This window comes from Mirounga angustirostris, unplaced genomic scaffold (genome assembly GCF_029215605.1).
Source record: "Mirounga angustirostris isolate CCGP_5_RB_7025 unplaced genomic scaffold, mMirAng1.0.hap1 SCAF_6, whole genome shotgun sequence".
In the NCBI taxonomy this organism is placed as follows: Eukaryota; Metazoa; Chordata; class Mammalia; order Carnivora; family Phocidae; genus Mirounga; species Mirounga angustirostris.
The window spans coordinates 25,525,499-25,544,778 of record NW_026991714.1 but is presented as its reverse complement, the minus strand read 5'-3'; the positions used below and the strand labels follow the sequence as shown (position 1 = coordinate 25,544,778).

The following is a 19,280-nucleotide window of genomic DNA, read 5'->3' as shown; positions in this document are numbered from 1 at the left end:
CTGGGTGAGCTCCCCGAAGATCTGTAAGGAAAGAGCAAAGCCGACTGTCAGTCCTCTGTGGCTGGAGGGGTTCACATCCATAGAATCGGCACCCCGATTTTGGTCCTTGCTATTGCAGCTTCCTGCAGCCACCTGTACCCCGTACCCCAGATGCCAGGGTTCTGGCCTCTCCTGATGTGTGAATCCTCCACACAGCGAGAAAAGACAGGTGAAACCAGGAGTGAGAGCCAAGAAGTGGAGTCCTGCCTCACCTCCATTCACCAGGAGGGATGCTGAGTGGCTCTCAGACCCTCACCGGGAAAGCTCCCACCCAGGAAGTAGGTCATAGTGTTTAGTGTTTAAGACTGTAGTGAGGAAAGAAAGCTTGGGGAGAGAGAGGAGCGCCCTTGGCGGGAAGGCTGCTGTGTGGGAGAGCCGGCACCGCATGGAGGGGCTGGTGGAGCTGTCCAGTGACCTCCTGGTCTGCGCGGCGGCCTGGCCCTGCCCCCATGCATCTGCCCTTGACCGGTGACCAGGAACCTAAGCACTGCCTCTCCAGCTCCTCGTGCCTGGCCCTAGGCTGACTGAGGTTTCTGTTCCCCAGGCAACCATACGAGAAAAACTGTCCCTGTTAAGGCCCAGGCCCAGTCTGTACAGCTGACAGACCTCTATCCCGGGATGACATACACGTTGCGCGTTTATTCCCGGGACAACGAGGGCATCAGCAGTACCATCATCACCTTTATGACCAGTACAGGTGAGAGGGGGTCCGGCCTGGCCACCCCCTGCAAGCATGGGGCCTTTCATTCCATTCTCAGCTTCCTGCTTGTCTCTCCTCCTGTGAAAGGAGACTCATCCCACCCATTCCCCACCTTGCATGGCGTGTCTCGGCTCTTATTATACGTCAGTCCACAGCCCCCAGGAAGCCAAGAGGAGCCAGAGTGCATGCACCGTGGCGAGGAAGCGCCCTTCCGACCCCGAGGCGTGCGTGGGGAGTTCGAAGGCAATAGGATTGTAGGCTGAGGACGGAGGAGGCGCCTGGCCCTCCTCCTCGCTGTGCTTAAAACAAAAGGGCTTGGCACAGGTGCAAACTTGGGCCCTGTGTGTGGGTCTGGGGGCTGGAGGAGCGCAGGGCAGCCTGCCCCGTGTGCACAGGACCTTGCTTCCTCACGTGGCATTAAGAGATAGGGCCATCCAAGGGTCTCGACCTAGAAATCTTCCCAGCATCGGCATGTATATCCCTGCCTTGTCACTGTCATCTGTTAAAAAAATTCCAAAGTGTGTGACATGAGTTGTTGGGGGCTTTCTTTTGGCTTAATTTTTTTTTTTTAAATGTTGGTAGTCTTAAGATTTTTTATTTATTTATTTGAGAGAGAGAGAATGAGAGAGAGCACATGAGAGGGGGGAGGGTCAGAGGGAGAAGCAGACTCCCCGCCGAGCAGGAAGCCCGATGAGGGACTCGATCCCAGGACGCCAGGGTCATGACCCGAGCCGAAGGCAGTCGCCCAACCAACTGAGCCACCCAGGCACCCCTTGGCTTAATTTTTATCCCAAGTTTGCCATGGTTTCAAAGTAGTTGATCTTCATCGAGTTGGGGAGAGGAGGAAGCTCTCCAGTAGGAGCAGCGTTCTGGCTCGAAAGGGACTTCAGCTGTCGGTAGAGAAGCAGCCTCAGCGTGCCAAAGGAATAGGCCAGCAGGGGCTCCGGAAACGGGAGAAGGTCAGGTTGGGCAGGCAGCTTGGAGACTTGAAGGCACCTGCTCATGTGTTCGTGTGTGTCTTCACAGTCGGCCAGGCAGGTGGCCATGCTAAGCCCTGGGGCCAAGGGCGAGTGTTGGGGAAAGAGCCAGAGAGAGAAAAGGACCAGTCCCTGCCCCCAGGATGTCCTGATCAGATGCGGGTTAGTAGACACACGCACAGAGAAAAAAACCACACGATGATTTATATGGCATTCTGAATGTTGACTGAAATATTCATCGCTCTTCCTGTGCCTGGCCAGGCTCATCCTGGTAGGCTGCACCTTAAGAGTCACTACCCATCCGTATAAATGTCTCACTCCACCCCTTCTGGCCTGGTCCCTCCTGTCTGGACGTCCTGTCCTCGCCCCGTGCCTCCACTTCTACTGCCCATGCCCAGGCTGTCGAGACGCAGGGAGTCTGAGAGGCCAGCTGCCTGCTTGAGGCCAGCCCAGCCAACTCAGGCAAGACATCTGAGCAAGTGGCCTGGCCAGCGTGGGAGCCAGGCAAGGAACTGGACAGTTGATCGAGCAGAGCAGGTGGCTGGACTCTGACCCAGTCAGGATCCCAAGCTGTTGCTTATCGGTGCGTGCATTTGAGTTTGCTTCATTATCAACCTGAGTCCAGCACAGAGGCAGGAAGCACAGATAAGATCCCAGGCTAGAGCCCCCTCCTAGGGAATGCTACAAAAGCCAGGGCAGCCTGCTTCCAGAATTTGACTTCTCCCAGCGCTAAGTCCTGGGGCTGTGAGTGAGGGGTGCGGAGAAAGAGCCAGAGAGGAAAGGACCAGGCCCTGCCCTCGGGGACATCCCAATCTGCTTCCCCATATAAAACATGAGGTACAGGGGGAAAAAAAAAGAAAAGAAAAATAAGACGACTGATAATACACGTCTGAACATTGACTCAGTGTCCTTTTCTCTTTTCCTGTGGTTGTTCTGGAGATACTCTTCCTGATAGATTGCTTTCAGAGTGAGTGAGTTTTCCCAGATTCCTCTCCGTGCAAGCTGGGGTGAGCAGGTTTGCAACCCTAGCCCTGAGTACATATTGCTCATTGACGTCGCTGGCTGGCTAGAAATTACTATGTGCAAACCACAGAGGGAAAGGAAATATTTTCACTTTCTGAAATTTGTGTGTTTCTGGATTCTTTGAAAATGCACGCTGTGTATCCTGTGGGTAGACTCCCGAGCCAAGTTCACAAGATCCCCTAGGTCCCAGAGCCTCATCACAGCAAGAGTTTATGAGCATCTCTGGGTCCAACCCAGAGGTCATTTAGGTGACCACAGGCCATCACTTTAGTCCACAGACTCAAACATGCGGCAGTGGTTCAGGGGGGATATGGAAGAAAACCGCTAGGAACGCTAACCAGCTCCCTGACCCTCAGCGGGAAGATCCCACATGGAAAGTTAATCACCTCTTTGAAGCTTTTGAAGGCAAAGAGACCCAAAGGGGCCACAAACACATAACTCTGGACTCCAGAGGCTCGCCAGCTCTTCTGTCCTGGGGTGGGCGGGATGGGGCCAGGCAGCAGCAGGGAGGTGCTGACGGTGGACCAACAGGACAGACTGCAAACTGCCTCAGACCTCAGGAAAGCGGGAGGAGGGACATTAGGGGACCTCCCCGTAGTCAGCCTCTGTCGGTTTTGGAAGAATCCCACCATGGGGCACGGTGGTGATGCAGAGGCGTCAGATGGTGCCTCTAAGAGCAGCTAAGCCCAAATGCATCTGAAGGAAGTCCACCCCTGTTCTGCGTGTTCATCTACCCTTATTTCTGAAATGTAATTCTCCTGCGGACTTTGAGTAACTGGCCTTTGAGTCATGAGAACTGCCTGCCTTGCACATGAATGGCCCATTTCTGAGCAGTGTTGCAGGCTGTGGTGTGTGGGAGGCACACAAAATATGGCCTCTGGTCGGGAGTAAGAGGCATTTGGACCTGAGTTTGCCAGGCCTTGTGGGCCGGAGGAGCGGGTGCTGTTCTGCTCCCCATTCCAGTGGAAGGTGGCGAGTGTAAATGCCCCCCAGTCTTTGAATGTTGTCATTACTGTCTCCATCAGGAATCTTGAAACATGTTGAGCAGATCGATTAAGAATGATGTTGGCAGACAAATGTAATGCGCTTAAGCCTCACTGCAAGGCCTTCCGCCTCTCAGAGTCCACTCTGTCGGGTCACGTTGTGAGTGAGATCATCTTGTCCCAAATTGCTTTTGGTTCTTGAGAAACTAAGTCATTTTGTTGGAGTATGGTTGGGCTCACCTCACCCCAGATCCCACCTGGTTTGGGTTTAGGTTTTGGTTTTTATTGACATATCATTGACATACAACATTGTATTAGTTTCAGGTGTACAACATAATGATTTGATATATGTATATATCGCAAAGCCATGGCCATGAGAAGTTTAGTTAACAACCAGCACCACACGTAGTTACAAAACCCACTTGGATTTGAACAGCCTTCTGGGTCCAGAACATTCTTTGAGCCTTTTTGGTAAGGACTGAAGGTAACATCTGAGCTTCAGGTGCTGTCAGGAATGGAGAGCTACATTCATTTTCCGGATTGCCCATATGGCCACTCTCCCTGGGGTTGTGACTTCCTGTCCCAAGAGAAAGGGAGTCTCGGGGAGATGGCTTGTCAGGACATATCAGAACAAGCATCAGGAAGATGGTAGTGGAGAAAACAAACTGTTCTGCAGAAGGTGGGAACCACCATCCAAACTCAAGTTGTGGCGCATGGTCAAGCCAATCTCCCTGTGACTCCAGCAAGTATCCCAAATTAACCATATTGAATTAGGATTAAACTGATCTTTAATAAGTAGTCACTGCCTGCTTGCTATGTGACCAGCATCGTACTAAGCACTAGGGGGCCCAAAGACTCCCCTGTTCTCAAGCCTTTAATAGTATTAAAAATCCAGACCCAGGAAACAGAGCGATTGAATGTTACATTTCACGGAGTAAACGGGTAAAATCGGACTTCTGAGATTGGTGTGAGCTGGAGGAGTGGGAGATTCAGGAAGGAGGAGTGGAGTGTGGAGGTGGAGAGCAAGAAGGGTGGCAGGCCAGGCTCTCTTGGCCACGGGGGAGAGGGGAGCTGCAGGGAGGGGACGCGCAGAGCACCTGGAAGGCCAGGCATGATGGGAGGTGTCCTGAGAGCATATTGACATGATGTGCCATTGTATCCTTGGGACCTGATAGACCCGGGGTGAGGAGGGGACCCCTCTAGCCTGGAGCAATGGGGCAAATATGAAGGACACTGGAAGGAGAAAGGATAAGCCTTAGGGATGGCAGGAATGGGGAAGCCACTGGCGGGAGTGGAGAGCATCGAGGGGCAGGAAGACATGGGTTGAATTTCAAGCAGATGGACCATCCAAGGAGATGTTAGGATGTTGGCTGGGAACACTGGGCTTACAGCTGCGGACGTGGCTGGAGGGACAATGCGAGATGAGTAAAGGGATTGCCGGTTGGAAAGTCAGGCCTGGAGGACAGGGGAAGGTAGGAGCCAAGGAGGTAGAGGCATGTTTGGGAAAGACCCACTCCATGGTGGTAGTTGCTGAGTAGAGAGAGGCTTGAGGTTGGCCTGACGGGATTGGAGGAAGGAGCTAATGGGACCCGGAGACCATGGAAGATGAAGGAGTTTACCTAGAAAAGGACAGTGCCTGAGCTAGAGCTGAAAAGTCTGGTGGGTTCCTCCAGGGTTTTTATTTTAAGATCCAGGAAGCTTCAATGTGTTTAATAGCAGGAGGGAGGAGAAAGCAAAGAGGAAGACTCTGGAGGGTGTGAGATCCTTCTAGGACTGAGCCCCCCTAGGAGCAGCGAGCTGCTACCACTGCTCTGGAGGCAGGGACAGCTGTGGAGGCTGTGAGGTTTCAGCGGTCACACTGATGTTACCGGCATGGGGAAAGGATGGCGTGGAGCAGCATGAGAGGGAGCAACAGTTTGGGGGTCAGGTAGAGGGGAGCGGAGGGATTGCAAGGCAGCAGCAGAGGTCCAGTTGAGGTGCACATAGCTTACCAGCTCTGTGACCTTGAGCAAATCACATAAACTCTCTGTGCCTCAGTTATCTCATCTGTAAAATGGGGATGATAAAGCCTTCCAGCTTCCGGCCGAGAATGAGTGCTAGGAGAAAGGGGAATGAGAGCCCTCAGAGGGTGGCTGGTTGGGGGAGAGGGCTTTGGCTTTAGCTGAGAAGGTCTGGGGAGGGGGGCGGGATGTTGACTGAGGCAGCCATCTGAAGGAAGAGCTGCACATGTAAAGGCCTGAGGTAGGGCCGTGGGCGGCCAGTGTGGCTGGAGGAGAGAGGGAGGGAGACAGGCCTAGAGAAGTGTCCGGGACCAGCTCGGGTGGGGCCTGCCAGGACAGGATAGGAAGGTAGGTGTTTCCCCAGTAGCAGTGGGCAGCGTTGGAGGGTTGGAGCGAGGAAGTAATTTGCTCGTATGTGGGGTTCTGGGAGGATCTCTGGGACACTGTCCAGGGAACGGCCTGCAGGAGCAGGAGTGGGGGGGATGGGATTCCTCCCACAACATTCACAGATCGGGTGAGCACAACCAGGGCAGAGAGCACGAAAGCCTTTGCTCATCAGTCTTCCCCATTTGTCCAGACCCTTCCTGGTGCCGCACCCTTGCCTAGGTACAGAGAAGGCTATAAAGACAGTTTCTCTGTCCAAGAAGAGCAAAGGGTAAGATTGCACCCAGACACCTGCCCCACAAAAGGGCATGAGATAAAGACCCTGGGGCACGAGGGCTCCAGGTCACCCCTCTGTTCCTTGTGCTCCCCTCAACCCCGGGAGGAGGCCCCGTGCTTGGCTTGGGCTATGTGGGCTCTCTGGGACCCTGCTGTCGACTGGCACTCTGAGATGCCCCTTGGCACACTCGGAGGGCGCCGGGTTACTTTGGGTCTGCTCAGGGTGGCTTGGATCCTGCCTCTCCTCCCAAGTCTTGGTTCCCATGGCAGACTGGGTTTCAAGAGTGGGTGCTTGTGTTCTCTAGTCCATAGAAAGAAGAGTGAGGGGGTCCTGCCCACTCCACACCCCTTCCCAAACCCTAATGCCAACCATTGGGACATCCAGGACACCGTCAGATGGCAGCTGAGCTCTTGTCCTCTAGGCCCACTCACATGCCCCTTGAATTGTGAAGGGGTCTGCTCAGGGTGAGACATGTCTTCATGCGCTCCCTGCGGGGCTAGGGAGGGACTCACAGTCACAGGGGTGTGGGGTCTCCACGCGTGAAAGTGGTCTGAAGTGGCATGGGGTGCGCTGAAGACCTGGCCCCAGCCCATCTGGGGGTACCTGTGCAGGGACTGTCTCTGCCGTAGGGGAGCACACAATCCAGTTGGGGAAATGTGAGAAAGCACAGGGCATTCTGGAACAACACCCTGCCCAGGACCCACGGCCAGGAGACCTGGTTGGTTTCGGGGCCATATTGGTGGGAAAGGTTGCTTTTCAGAGCCTGTGCAGGCCTGTGAAGGTGTTCTGAGAACAGGTTTTTGCAATGTAACCACGGCCCCCATTCCCTGATGGGTAGCAGAGTCCCATTTCCTCACCCCAGGCTCACTGATGGGGAACTGTACCCCCAGGGCCAATCCCTGGCCTTCCCTCCATCCCCACCAGGCTGTGACCAGCCGTCTGGTTTGCAAGAATGCCATGCCCCATCCTTAGGAAACTTCCCCTTCCTAAAGGACCTGTTCAGCCTTCTGCTGCTTATTCTGCTCCCTATATCCCTTTCCTGTGCCTCTTTTCTGACCTCTGGAACTTGGCTCTTTAATTATTTTCTCTTTGTCCCTGTAGCGGGGTGGTTCGGGCCAGAGGGCTGCTAGGTAGTAGCATAAGGCTCAAGGAGGAACATCGACATGAAATAGCCATTCTTCCCCCCACGTCTCCCTCCTCACCTCCGCCCATGGGAAATCACTTGTGTGTTTGCTTCTGACTCTCCCCAACCCCCCCCCCAGCTTACACCAACAACCAGGCAGACATCGCCACCCAGGGCTGGTTCATTGGGCTCATGTGTGCCATCGCCCTCCTGGTGCTGATCCTGCTCATCGTCTGTTTCATCAAGAGGAGTCGAGGTGGCAAGTACCCAGGTAGGATGTACGGGAGGAATGGGCTTGGGGGAATGGGGCCGGCAAGCTTTCCTGGGAGCCACCAGGACCCTGACCAGATCCAGGGGGCTCAGTTCTCCCAGTGAGCCTAACCCTTGCCAAGCTTGGACATAGAGTCCTCTCGCCTGGTCCGTGCATCTTAGAGCTGCCAGAAAGCACTTGAGTTAATTAAGTTTGACCGAGGTGGGTGGATGAAACGGTCCAGGCAGCTCCAAAGAGGGGATAGAAGGAACCCTGGCTCCTATTAAGAATGACTTTCCCTCCCCTTGACTCACCAGCCGTCTGCTCAGTAAATTGGCTTTTTTCAGCCTAAATCTCATTAGGATCCTGTGTCCTAAGGAAGGAGGAAGGAAGAAAGGCATTTTCTCTAACCATGAGAGAGAACAGAGAGGGGAGGGTCTGAATGGAAGAAGCATGCCCATGAGAGAGGCTCTCAGTGACTGGGCTGTAATGACAGATCCCCCAGCAGAGGGTCAGGAGCTCCTGCTTGAAGAGCAGGCAGAGGTTGAGGGGTGGCTTGCATTGGTACAGACCCCATCGGGAAAGAGCTTTGGACTTCCCTAGCATCCCAAAGAGCCGTTGCTCTTCTGGGGGCCTCAAGATCCACCAGCCCAGACAGACCAAGGTCAAGGACAAGGACCTCTGGCATTCTTGCTTCTGGAAATATTGATTGTTTTTTCAAACAGGGGCAACAAAGCCATCTGTCTGGGATGGGGTGAGTAGAATGCCAGGGGACAGGATAATGGATGACCCAGTGAGAGAAAATCCTGCTGGGCTGCAGAATGAAATTGCTCCCTGCCCCCCAAAACCCCATTGCCAAGCACAGGCCGTGCTCCCCAAATGCCTCCTCTCTCTGCCTCTAAACAAGACCTCCTCCAGGGTCCCCCTAAGACTCAACTCAGAGAGAAGATTCTCTTTTATTTCCTCTCCCCACCTCCCCCCCACCGCATACCCTCAGACCCTAGGATTCTAAAGAGTTCTGCCTCTGCTTTAAGTGAGGGAGATGTCTGTGAGGGAGGGCAGGAAATTATAATTCTTTATTGGCGAATGATGTTTTCTTTCACTTTGTTGTGCTGTGTTGGGATTGTTTTTCTCCTGTAAAAGAGAAAGCCAGAGTCAGGGAGAACAACCTTACTGAGCTCACCCCCCAACTCATCAGATAAGCTTGGAGGCTTCCTTTGCCCATTTAGACAGTGTCCTTTTCCAGAAAGTTCTTCTCACAGCTTACCTCCTTCCCTCCAGCTGCAAGGTAAGGCCCTAGTCCGCTGGAAAGATGAGCAAACCATGAGGCCTGGGCTCTAGACTTTACGCTAAACTTTAGTCAATCACTAATGAATTCTGGGATATGTTCTTCACCTCTGAAGGGCTCAGTTTCCCTCTCCTAAAATGGGGGAGATTATCCTGCCCTATACCTCAGGAAGGATACATAGTCACTCGCGTAAGTGTCCCTGTGTGCCGGGCTCTGTGCTGGGTGTGAAGGACATGAGAAGGAGGGATGATCTCTCCCTCAAGACACTGCAGTTGGCACAGTGGGAAGATCACAGCCCAGGAGACAGGCCTGGGATGGGTGTGTGCAAACCACAGAGCAGGTGTGGGAGAAGGGAGTCCCACACACTAGTGAGGTCACAGACACGAGAGCATTTTCCAGCCCGAAAGTGCGTACAGACTGCCCCCTCCGCCCAGGGCACTCTGCTAGGGGCTTTTACAACCGTGCACAAATAATTACCCTGCAGAGCAGAATAGGAAAGGTGCCAAAGAAAGGATCACATCCATTCGGTGTTTGGGGGCAACCCCGTGGAGAGGTGGCGGGGGGCCTGGTGGGAGGAGGTTTCAGTTGTCAAGGGAGATGTGTGGAAACGCCGGGGTAGAGGAGGAGGTGGAGGCGTCAACTTGACAGCTGGTTAAATGCAGGAAGCAAGAACGAGGGAGGCATCGATGGTGCCTCGTTGAAACGGAGAGTGTCACTAACTCTATAGTCGGGGTCCTGTGGAGCAGGGACATAATCGCTGTGTCTGTGTCTTTGCTTCTCTTATCGGCCAAGTGCGAGAAAAGAAGGATGTTCCCCTGGGCCCCGAAGACCCCAAGGAAGAGGACGGCTCCTTTGACTACAGGTGGGTGATCTGTTTGGCTCCTGGTCCCCACCCCCCCATCCATCCTGCTGTCACCTCTGCCTCTCCAACAGCCTCTGCTTGTGCTGAGTGGGCTGGACGAGGCCGCCTCCCCGCAGGGAGGACTCGGCCCTGCACACTCACATGGATTTGAGGGACACTGTTCCATTCATTCAACCGCACAGATCCAATTTACTGAGCTCCTTCGATGTGTGTTTCCATCTCTTTCCTCTGAAAGCAGATGCTGGTAACACCATGGCCATGAAATGAGCTGTCGGCTTCCTCTCTGCCCACCCCCCACCCTAACCCTGAAGACAGGGACCTGGGGAAGCTGTATTGTCTTGAAACCTCAACTTAGTGAGGGATGAGGGGCAGGGGTGGGGGGTTCTAGATCTTTTCCTCATGAACTTGAATGATATCTCTGGGCCCTAGCCCAGAGCAAGTCTTGGAGAAGCATCTGGTCGGGGCCTGTCCCAAATCAGAGCACTGAGGCCCAGACAGGGAAGTGACCTGCCCAGGAACCCCACCCATACTTGCTGCCCAGCGAGCTGGTGGCAGAGCTGGAGAAACCAGGGCCTGACTCCCAGCGGGGCAACATCACGATCCATCCCTCTCAGATCTGGACGGGCCTTTGTGGCTGGTGTGAGAGAGACAGATTACACAGTTGTAATCTCCATTTTGATGGCAAGTGTATCCTGAGTTAAGGAATCATTCGGGGTGGGTCACGGAGGCCTCATTCCCAGACTAAGGCGGGCGGGAGGAGATGCTCTGATCAGAACCCTACTTCCCCACCCCCACCCTGTTTACTCTCTGGGGCGAGATCACCCCGTCTTCCCCTGACCTCTCCTTATCCTACCCTCAGCCTCCACCACTCCATCAGCAGCAGCCTGGCAGGCAGACGCTGCCCAGAGCCACTGCCCAGCCAGGAGCCTATCTGGAGACTTATGTACCAAATCTGTCCGCCCAGTCCCGACATCTCCAAAGGCCTCCTAAAACGGCAAGCAGGAGAGGCCCCTCCCCTGACTGTCCTCAGCACCCCTGGCAGGGCCCGTCTTCCCCAGGGGCTGAGCCCTATTTCCTTCCTGGCCACCGGTTCCAAAGAACATGGGGCTTTCCCTTCCCCAGGCCCTCAGTGCAACCCGGCCCCCTGTGCTCTGAGAAGCTGCTCCCTCAGGCACCTCTCCTCCCCCAGGCACGGAAGCTGTTGGGCAAAAATATCTGCCTTCTCCCCACCCACTCCCCTGTCCCACCCACATTGAGGCTGGATATAAGTACACAGGAGCATGCACGGGCCCACAAACCGCGGATGCACACGCACACGCGCACACACACCCGCCTCGGTTTTGGCTCAGCAGCGAAGCACCTCTCTGGTGGGTCTCTCTGCTTCTCTCTCCCTCATCTGCCCACCTGTGTCTCCAGGGTCTCTCGGGAGATGGGCTGACAGGTGACTAGACCAGGGACCCCCTACTCCTTCTGGTTCCTTTCAAGCTTCCCTTAGAAGAGGTCTGTTCTTTCCAGATCTAGATCCTCTTTCTCTGTAAGAACCTGACACACTCGAGACGCTCCCTCTGCCCAAGCTGGGCCATTCCTGTCCAGTGGCTGCATTTGGCTTAGGTACCTGGAATCCCCTAGAATCACACAGACACAATCCTCATGCTCCTGGGAGGGAGTGTGTGTAAAAAAGACCCGTGAGTAGGACCAGGACCAGCAAGAAGCTGCTAGTTTTCCAAACGTGAGCCCCACTCTCCATATAGACTCAGTGCAGCCCTGCAGACCCGCCGCCTCCCCGTAGCCCTGCCTTCAGAGAACAGGCCGAGGTAATGGGGCGCAAGAGGGAGGGCTCATAGCTTTGCATGGACTGACGCCCCCTCGGGCTCGGGCTCCGGGTCCTCCCCTGCTAGCTGTCTCTGTCCAGCACCAGTGTTGGAAGCCACCATGCGTTGCCCCCTCTAATGTCAACTCAGCCGGCTGTTTCCACATCCCCCCCCCACACACACACCCAGGAAGGACTAAGTGTGGCCTGGGGGCCAGGGAGGGGACATTATGTGTCTGCCACGCCTGGCACCGCGGTGGCCACGCCGGCTGGGACCCAGACTCCCACTGCCTCCCGGCTGCCTCCTGCCTGGGGGCCGTCTCCCCTCTGAAATGGGGCCAGCAGCACCTGGCCCCCCCTCAGAGCCTAAGGGCAGGACCTGGGGGCCTCCGAGGAGGCTGGGCAGGGTCGCCAGAGCCTTGCTGAGCTTTGTCCCCTGGTGCTGGCCTCGCACTCCTGTGTGTGCCCCTCCGCTCATCCCACCCTCTTTCACTCGAGGCCCCAGCAACAGCATCTGCTCATCGGTAAACCAGAGAGCGGACAAAACCCACACCCACGTGAGGAGGGGAGAGGCAGGGGAGAGGTTTGTTTCCCCGTGGCCCAGACCCATTGCTTTTAGTCAAGGGCAGAGCCTTTCGAGACAGGGCCACCCAGATCACAAAGAGTCAAAGCAAGTTCAACCCCTCTTGATGGAGAGACTAAGGCCCAGGGAGAAGAAAGGCTTTCCCAAGACCCCAGAACCACACAGTGACGCATGCAGCTCTAGCCCCCCAGCTCCTTGGCCCACCCCATCCTGCCTCGTCTTACAGCAGCTGGCTCTCCTCACTGTGGGGTGGCTGTCTCTGCCTCATGACAGGGACCCCAGCCCAGGAGTCCGGAAGAGTGGCCTCCAGGCCCAGCTCTGCACCACCTTGCCACCTCACCTGGGAGAAGACGGTCCTCTCCGGGCCTCGGGTTCCCTTCTGTAACCCAGCCGGACAGGGGAGGCCTGGGGGCTGGGGGCACTGACTGGTGACCTCTGAGGTCCTCCCCTCTCTGAGCTGCAGAGCACATATGCCTGGCAAGAGACCAGCAGCCTGGTGCTATCCCGCCTGGGTTTAAGCACCACTGGACTGGGCCAGACCCTGATTCTCTGTCTCTCTCTGGCCAGTGACGAGGACAACAAGCCCCTGCAAGGCAGCCAGACGTCCCTGGATGGCACCATCAAGCAGCAGGAGAGTGACGATAGCCTGGTGGACTATGGCGAGGGTGGCGAGGGGCAGTTCAACGAGGACGGGTCCTTCATCGGCCAGTACACAGTCAAAAAGGACAAGGAGGAGACAGAGGGCAATGAAAGCTCAGAGGCCACGTCGCCTGTCAACGCCATCTATTCTCTGGCCTAATGGAGCCCTCCCCCCCCAACCCAGGGCACAGCCACTACTTTGCAAGTGGGAGGAGGGGAGAGGGGCAGATGAAGGCACTGCAGACCTACCACACAGCCACCACCACCTTCAGGGACAAGGAAGGGTACAACAAGGGGGTCTGCCAAGCTGTGAGGACCAGTGACCGCCCAGCCAACCCCAACCCCCTCCCGATGACCCCCCCTGCACCCCTGGGGTGCCACCATGTGGAAGAGCTAGAGTCCAGGCTAAGCTCAGCTGGAGGGAACCCAGCCCTTTGCTCAGCCTCATGGCCACCTTGAGCCTTCCACCCCCACTGCCCGCCCTTGACCTCAGCGCGCACACCAGTTGCTGTTGGTTATGGCCCTTCATGTTGTCTTTATTTTTGCTTTGTGCATCTTCCCCATCCAGACCTAGCATCTCCATTTTCTTTTCCTTTCGAAGAAATGTCCCTGGACAAAGAAAGAATAGGTGGATTCTCCCCCAGATAGGCAAAAGGATTGACCTGTAAAAGAACATCGAGAAAAGCTGTCGTATTCACACCGCCACCTGGCCAATGTATTTCCGAAGGATGCCTTTCTCGCCAGATGCCTCCCCGGGCCCCCAACCCATGCGCCTTGGCCTTGTCAGTTGCTGAGCGGGGCTTGGCTCTTTTCTGGAAAATGACAGTATTTTTGGCAGGGAGAGAATGGGCAGGCCTGCTTGCCTCGCTCTGGTTCAGTCGGGAGGTGGGCTTACCTCTTGCTCCTTGCTCTCACCCTGCCCCTTCCTCCAGAGTGTCCCAGACAAGAACTGCGCCAGCTCTGAAGGAGTCTGAGGAACAGGAGTGGCCACGGATGGGAAGAGCTTCGACACCCGTGGCCGAGTACCTCAAGCAGAAGGAAACCGGGCATCTGGTCCCTGGGGAGCTGTGCTCACCTCAGGAGAGAAGGAAAGGGCTGGGTTTGGACTTCCTTCCTCCCCATCAATGAAACCCAGGATGTGGGAGAGAGGACCATGCCCCCTGCCTGCAGGGGAGAGGGTGCCCCCTACCTGGTCAGGGATCTCCGCCGCTGCCCTCACGGAGATGGAACCAGGCAATGCAGAAGCTTTGCTGGTGTGTTTGGGGGTGTAACTTGCTGCTCCCCCTCTTGTCTCTAGCAGAGAGCATCTCCTCGGTCAATTCTGTAAGACGTTGAAAGTGGTGTTTTACACCGTGCCACCCCACCCCCCACCCCCCGGCCCCGAGACCGAACCAGCGTGTCCTCTCCTTGGGGTATTTACATATCAGGAGAGCCCGTGGGAACACCACGCTGACCGCGCCGGAGAGCCTGGCTTGGGGACCCCGCGCCCTCCGGATGCCTTATGCAGCTCTGATCTGGCCCTGCAGCTCCCAGGTTCCCAGCCCCTGCCCACAAGCCTCGAAGCCTCCAGCCATGTCTGTCTCGAGAGTGGGGCGGCCCCTGCAAATGTCACCGCAGAACGAGAGCAACCACTCGACGCGTGCCCTGCATCCCGTTGCCCCCGCCGGAGACCCTGGCCGACTCCAGTTCTCTGAGACCGAAGGCGCGGCCTTCATCCTCCCCACCTAATCCGTTTCTGAAACCAAAGGTACCTAGCCTCAGAGAGAGATCTTGAGCCTGAAAGCAAGCCGGTGGCTGTCGCTGCAGCTAGAGTCCATTTCGGGAGGGTGAAGCTGACCCCTAGTGATGGCCTGCCTCTGGCACAGCCTCTGATTCGAGCCTCCAGCTGCTTGCAGGGCGGCCTGGGCAGGAATGGGGCTGTGTCCTTCAGAGGCTCAATTAAAGCATCATTTGCCACACGTTTTAAACCACAAAGGTATTAGCAATGCTTGCATCACTTAGTAATCAGTCATTTGAAGGTCAAGCCCGTAGACACATGTACTCTGTCTGCAGGTAAGAAACCATAGCCCAGAGCTGAGCCAATTATGTTGTTTGAACCTGAGAGCAAGTAACGGGCCTTTGGCCCCAGCCGTGGCCAGCCTTGCGGCCCAGAAGCCTGAGGGGCAGCTCTCTCATGGTGAAAGGAGACAGGGTGAATAATGGGGGGCTAGGAGTGAGCTCAGGGGTCCCCTCCCCTGGCTTTCCTCTGACGCCTGCCTGCATACAGCGGGGCATTCCTGCACCCAAGCCCAGTGTCCCTCAAGGGACTGTCAGGGAAGTGTGCCTGTGCACTGAATTGAAGGACCAGCCTTTCCAGAAAACACTCTGGATCGGAGCAGAGCAGTCTCGGGCCCCTCACTCCATGGGACACCCCTCACACTAGTGGGCTCAGTGTACCGCAGACAGGCTCGTAGGGTGAGGGGACCGTGCGCTGTCATGGCGCCAGCCCGCCTGCCGCGCAGCCAAGGACCGCAGAAGGGCTTCTGCCTGCACGGGGTCTGGAGGAGAGCGGGTCCCTCAGCCCGGCCGGCTCTGAGCCACAGCTGCCCTCGGCAGCCACGAGGAGAGGCGCTGCCCGCGCCACCACACCGCCCACCCCTGGCAGGTGGGCGCCAGCCTGAGCCTGGAGAAGCAGTCCTGCGCAAGCAGAGATGCTTAGAGAGGTGTGTGGCTGGCAGGGTTCGGGAGCAGCCCTTCCAGGAAGAGGATGTCCGTTTTCCATGGGCCCGTGCCAGAGCCGAGCCCGCGTAGCCGGAAAGCAGTATTGGCCCACACCACCCGGCCAGCTGGGGCGCCCAAGCAGCCCCCCGAAAACCTACCAACCGTGGAGCCAGGAGACGGGACACCACTGCCGCTTCCGCCTGCCTGGCTGTTGGTGGGGGGCATCTTGCAGCGACCCCAGAAGCCCTTTGCCTGTGCTGCGGGCCCAGCTGCTGTGCTCGGCCGTCAGGCTGTGGGCTCAGGAGACACTCCTGAGCTTCTAGAGTGAGCCGGGCTCGGAGCCATAGTCATGCGTGGCCCCTGCCCTCCCAGGGCTCACAGGCCTGGGGCTGAGGCTCAGGACACAGAGGGCATTGGTTGGGAGCACGCTGAGTGCTTAAGCCACCGATGGCTCCAGGCTCAAAGGGAGACGCTTCGGGGAGAGCACATGGTCCACAAGGCTGAGCGAGACGGAGCGGTCAGAGCCTGCAGGGTGGGGTCGAGGACAAGTACTGCTTCCTGAGCCTCTTTGCTCTGCCCCTTGGGGCAAGTTCCTTAACTTGTCTGTATGTTGGTGCCCCCGTCTCCCCTATGTCATCCATCCTTTGAATACCTCTCCCCACAGAGGGGCAGGGGCCCACCTGAAGGAGCAGGAAGGCCAGCGTGTAAGGAGTAGAGCGCTGCAGGGCCAGGGGACAGCTGCCACCCACCTTGCCTGGCTTTTGGTGGAGGGGACCCATCTTTCCTTACCTTGCTATTGAAGAGATGGTTGAGGTTCGGTTGAAGGGAAAACCAGACTAGCTCTTTCCCTTGTCCATTGCCTTTGCCCTGGGAGGTGGGAGGCATCTGGTCCACCCCTTTCTGGCAAGTCCCAAGGTCTGGAGACGTGTCCACCTGTCCAAGAGGCAGCGCGTGCCAACACTGCTCACCCTGCAAGGGATATCTGCAACCTTGGCCAGATACTGCGTCCACAGCTTTCCCGAACACGGCCTTCGGGAAGGGCTGAGGACACACGTGGGCTTTCCAGCTAAGGGGCTGCCTCCCCCGCCCACACCCAGCACCCACGCACGGGCCGACCCACACAGTAGGGCAGCACTTTCAGGGGCAACAGTACTGATTATGACATCTTAGGGTGAGTTCACACCCCGACCCCTTGAGACGAGATGTGAAGGGCCGCCTGGGGTGCAGTGTGCAGCTCAGGACAAGGGGGAAGAGGCTGCCCAGGTTGGACCCCATTTGAGGGATTCCCGCCAACAGAGCTGAGAGAGAAAGTCTGATCCGAAGGAGAGGGAAGCTTCCCTGGGAACAGCCCAGGGCAGAGGTTCTTTAAGGGTCATGGGGCCCTTTGCAGGATCCGAGCCAAGCCACAGAGAGTCACAGAGAGCCCATGGGACTGTGGGGATTTAAAACGCTTAGCCTCAGTCTTAGCAAAGCTGCTTCGCTAACACTGAGGCGGGGAGGCTCCCCCGGCTCTCAGGGGGTGGGCAGCAGGTTCCTCGGATGCTGGCACAGGGCGTGCTCCCCATTCGTGACACCTTGGTCACCACTCCTACAGCCCCTGCCAAACACACACACGTCTGCTAGGAAGAAATCACCCGGCGGATCCTGGTTGAGCTTCGCATGGTGGCTTAGGAGTAGCATGTAGGAGGTCCCTGATTTAAAAAAAAAAAAAAAAAATCGGAGGAGACAATGAAACAAACTTGAAATGCCAGGAGGAGACAGTGGCCCAGGCAGAGCCAACTCCGGGCAGTCCCGTCCCCTAAACCAGGCAGGGGCCAGCCCTTGGGAGTTCGAACCAACCTTACTGCTGTTGCCAGCCGGCCCAGCCCAAGCCCGGGCAGCGCCCTGCCTTCTCCCCCCTGTTGAGAACAGCCTTCCCGAGACAGGTTCAGAGAAGGATCAGAGGGACAGGACAACCACCCAGGGAAGCCACGAGACCCCACCGAGCAGTGTCTTGCGCCACACGCCCACCCAGCGCACCTCTATCAACATAGTATTAAACAGAAGTCCTGTGATGCTAAGGCTGGAAACGAGCTCAGTCCCAGGGTGCGTCGCTTTGGATAGCCTCAGACTGCAGCACGCGGAGGAATCACAGAGCTGATCTCATGGACAGGACTCTTCGTGCAGACGAGGACACTAAAATCCACGGAGGGGAAGGGACTTCCCTGAGGTCCCGCGGCTGGTAAATCAGGGTGAGGGGAGGGCTTGAACCCCGGCCTCCGAGTCCTTGTCTAGGGTTCTCCACCGGCCCCCAGGGGCCTCCTTGGAAATAGAGGTGTAACTTCACATCTGTCTGTACCTCTTATCACTTCTCCCCCATCCTCCGTACGCCTCCCAAAATGAAAGACACAAAGGATTTTTTTGAGGCCAAGACCAGGCCGTCTGCGGCAGCCCACGGGGAAGCCAGCCTCGCAGGGCAGACCCGGGCCAGGAGAGAGTGATGAGCTGACTGGTGTTTGTCACTGTGAAGTCTCGACTGTACTCTGGAGTGGCGTCTCTTGTTTCGTGATACTTGGGACCCCCAGCAGTCTGCGTCCCTTGGGCCCTCGGCCGTGGAGGCTCGGCCACCCCGGGGCTCACTGGGCTGGAGTTCAGCACACATGAAGAGTTCAGTGAAGCAATAAACACAAAAATCTGGGAGAAGAAATCCAGAATTTTGTGCCCTACTCTGTTACTTTTTCAAAAACGATGCCAATCGGATGACCCTGCCCGTTTTTTTGTTTGTTTGTTTGTTTTTGATCCCCCCAATTGGACATCCTCAGTCAGTGTTGTCCCTCTGCCCAGCTCCCAGCTCTTTGCCACCTTCACCCTCCTCCTGGGCTGAGCATCAGTCACCTGTGACGTGGCCGCCTTCTGTCCCGGTCCCACCTCCAGCCCACCCTGGCCCAAGAGGACCTCCCGCCCTGCCTCCCCCCCGCCAGCACCCCTTTCCCCCCCACACACACCGTGCCGCCTTGTTTCTTCCGGGGAGGGTATTTTTTCCCCGACGTCTCCATGCCTTCCCGCACACCCACACACCTACAGAGTGGTCTGATCTTTTTTCCATTGGTTAAAGATTTAACTCTCCATGGCAGACCTTGTTTTAACCCGTCTCACATCATGTTCTTTCCTCTTTGCAAGTTATTTTGCATTAACCAACGTTGTCAGCGACAGATGCGGATCTGAGGGTGTCACGCACGACCTTCAGCAGGGAAGACTTCCGGGCCGCGGAGGACCATCTAATACATGGACTTATAAACTGACTGCATGAGCAATGAAAAGGCCAAATTATTCAGAATTTTTTTTTTTGGGGAATCACTGTAAAAAAAAAAAAAAACTGATTTCTTTTGTATAGAGAACACTAAACGTATAATAAAAGTTGTTCAAAATGGACTCTGGCCAAGTGATTTGTTCATTTTCTTTAGTTAACGGGAAGAGGGAGAGGGGTGTTGGGATTGAAAACAGAGAGAATCAAAAAGGATTTCTCCGGGGCACCAGACAGCGCATACTTTGGGGATTCTGCAAGGCCCATCATGAAGTTGGTCTTATCCTGAAAGCCTCGTTGGCACAATTTGTGTTCTGACCGTACAGTGACTGATATGTGTGCAGCCGTGGAGATGGCCT

At 56.2% G+C, this 19,280-nt stretch overlaps 1 protein-coding gene across 18 annotated transcripts in view; it reads left to right on the top strand.

The window, feature by feature from the left end:
- NFASC (neurofascin) overlaps nt 1–19,049 on the top strand; it is a 181,561-nt gene extending 162,512 nt beyond the window's left edge. For 10 of the 18 annotated variants that reach the window (XM_064593940.1, XM_064593947.1, XM_064593951.1 and 7 more), the window contains 3 exons: nt 7,646–7,777; nt 9,837–9,906; nt 12,867–19,049. In XM_064593940.1, the coding sequence (XP_064450010.1) occupies nt 7,646–7,777; nt 9,837–9,906; nt 12,867–13,098 (434 nt within the window). In that variant the 3' untranslated portion in view covers nt 13,099–19,049. Of the gene's footprint in view, nt 1–583; nt 737–7,645; nt 7,778–9,836; nt 9,907–12,866 lie in introns of all 18 variants that reach the window. The other 8 variants (XM_054507929.2, XM_064593938.1, XM_064593937.1 and 5 more) reach the window with 1 other exon arrangement.
- Nucleotides 19,050–19,280: the final 231 nt, after the last annotated feature.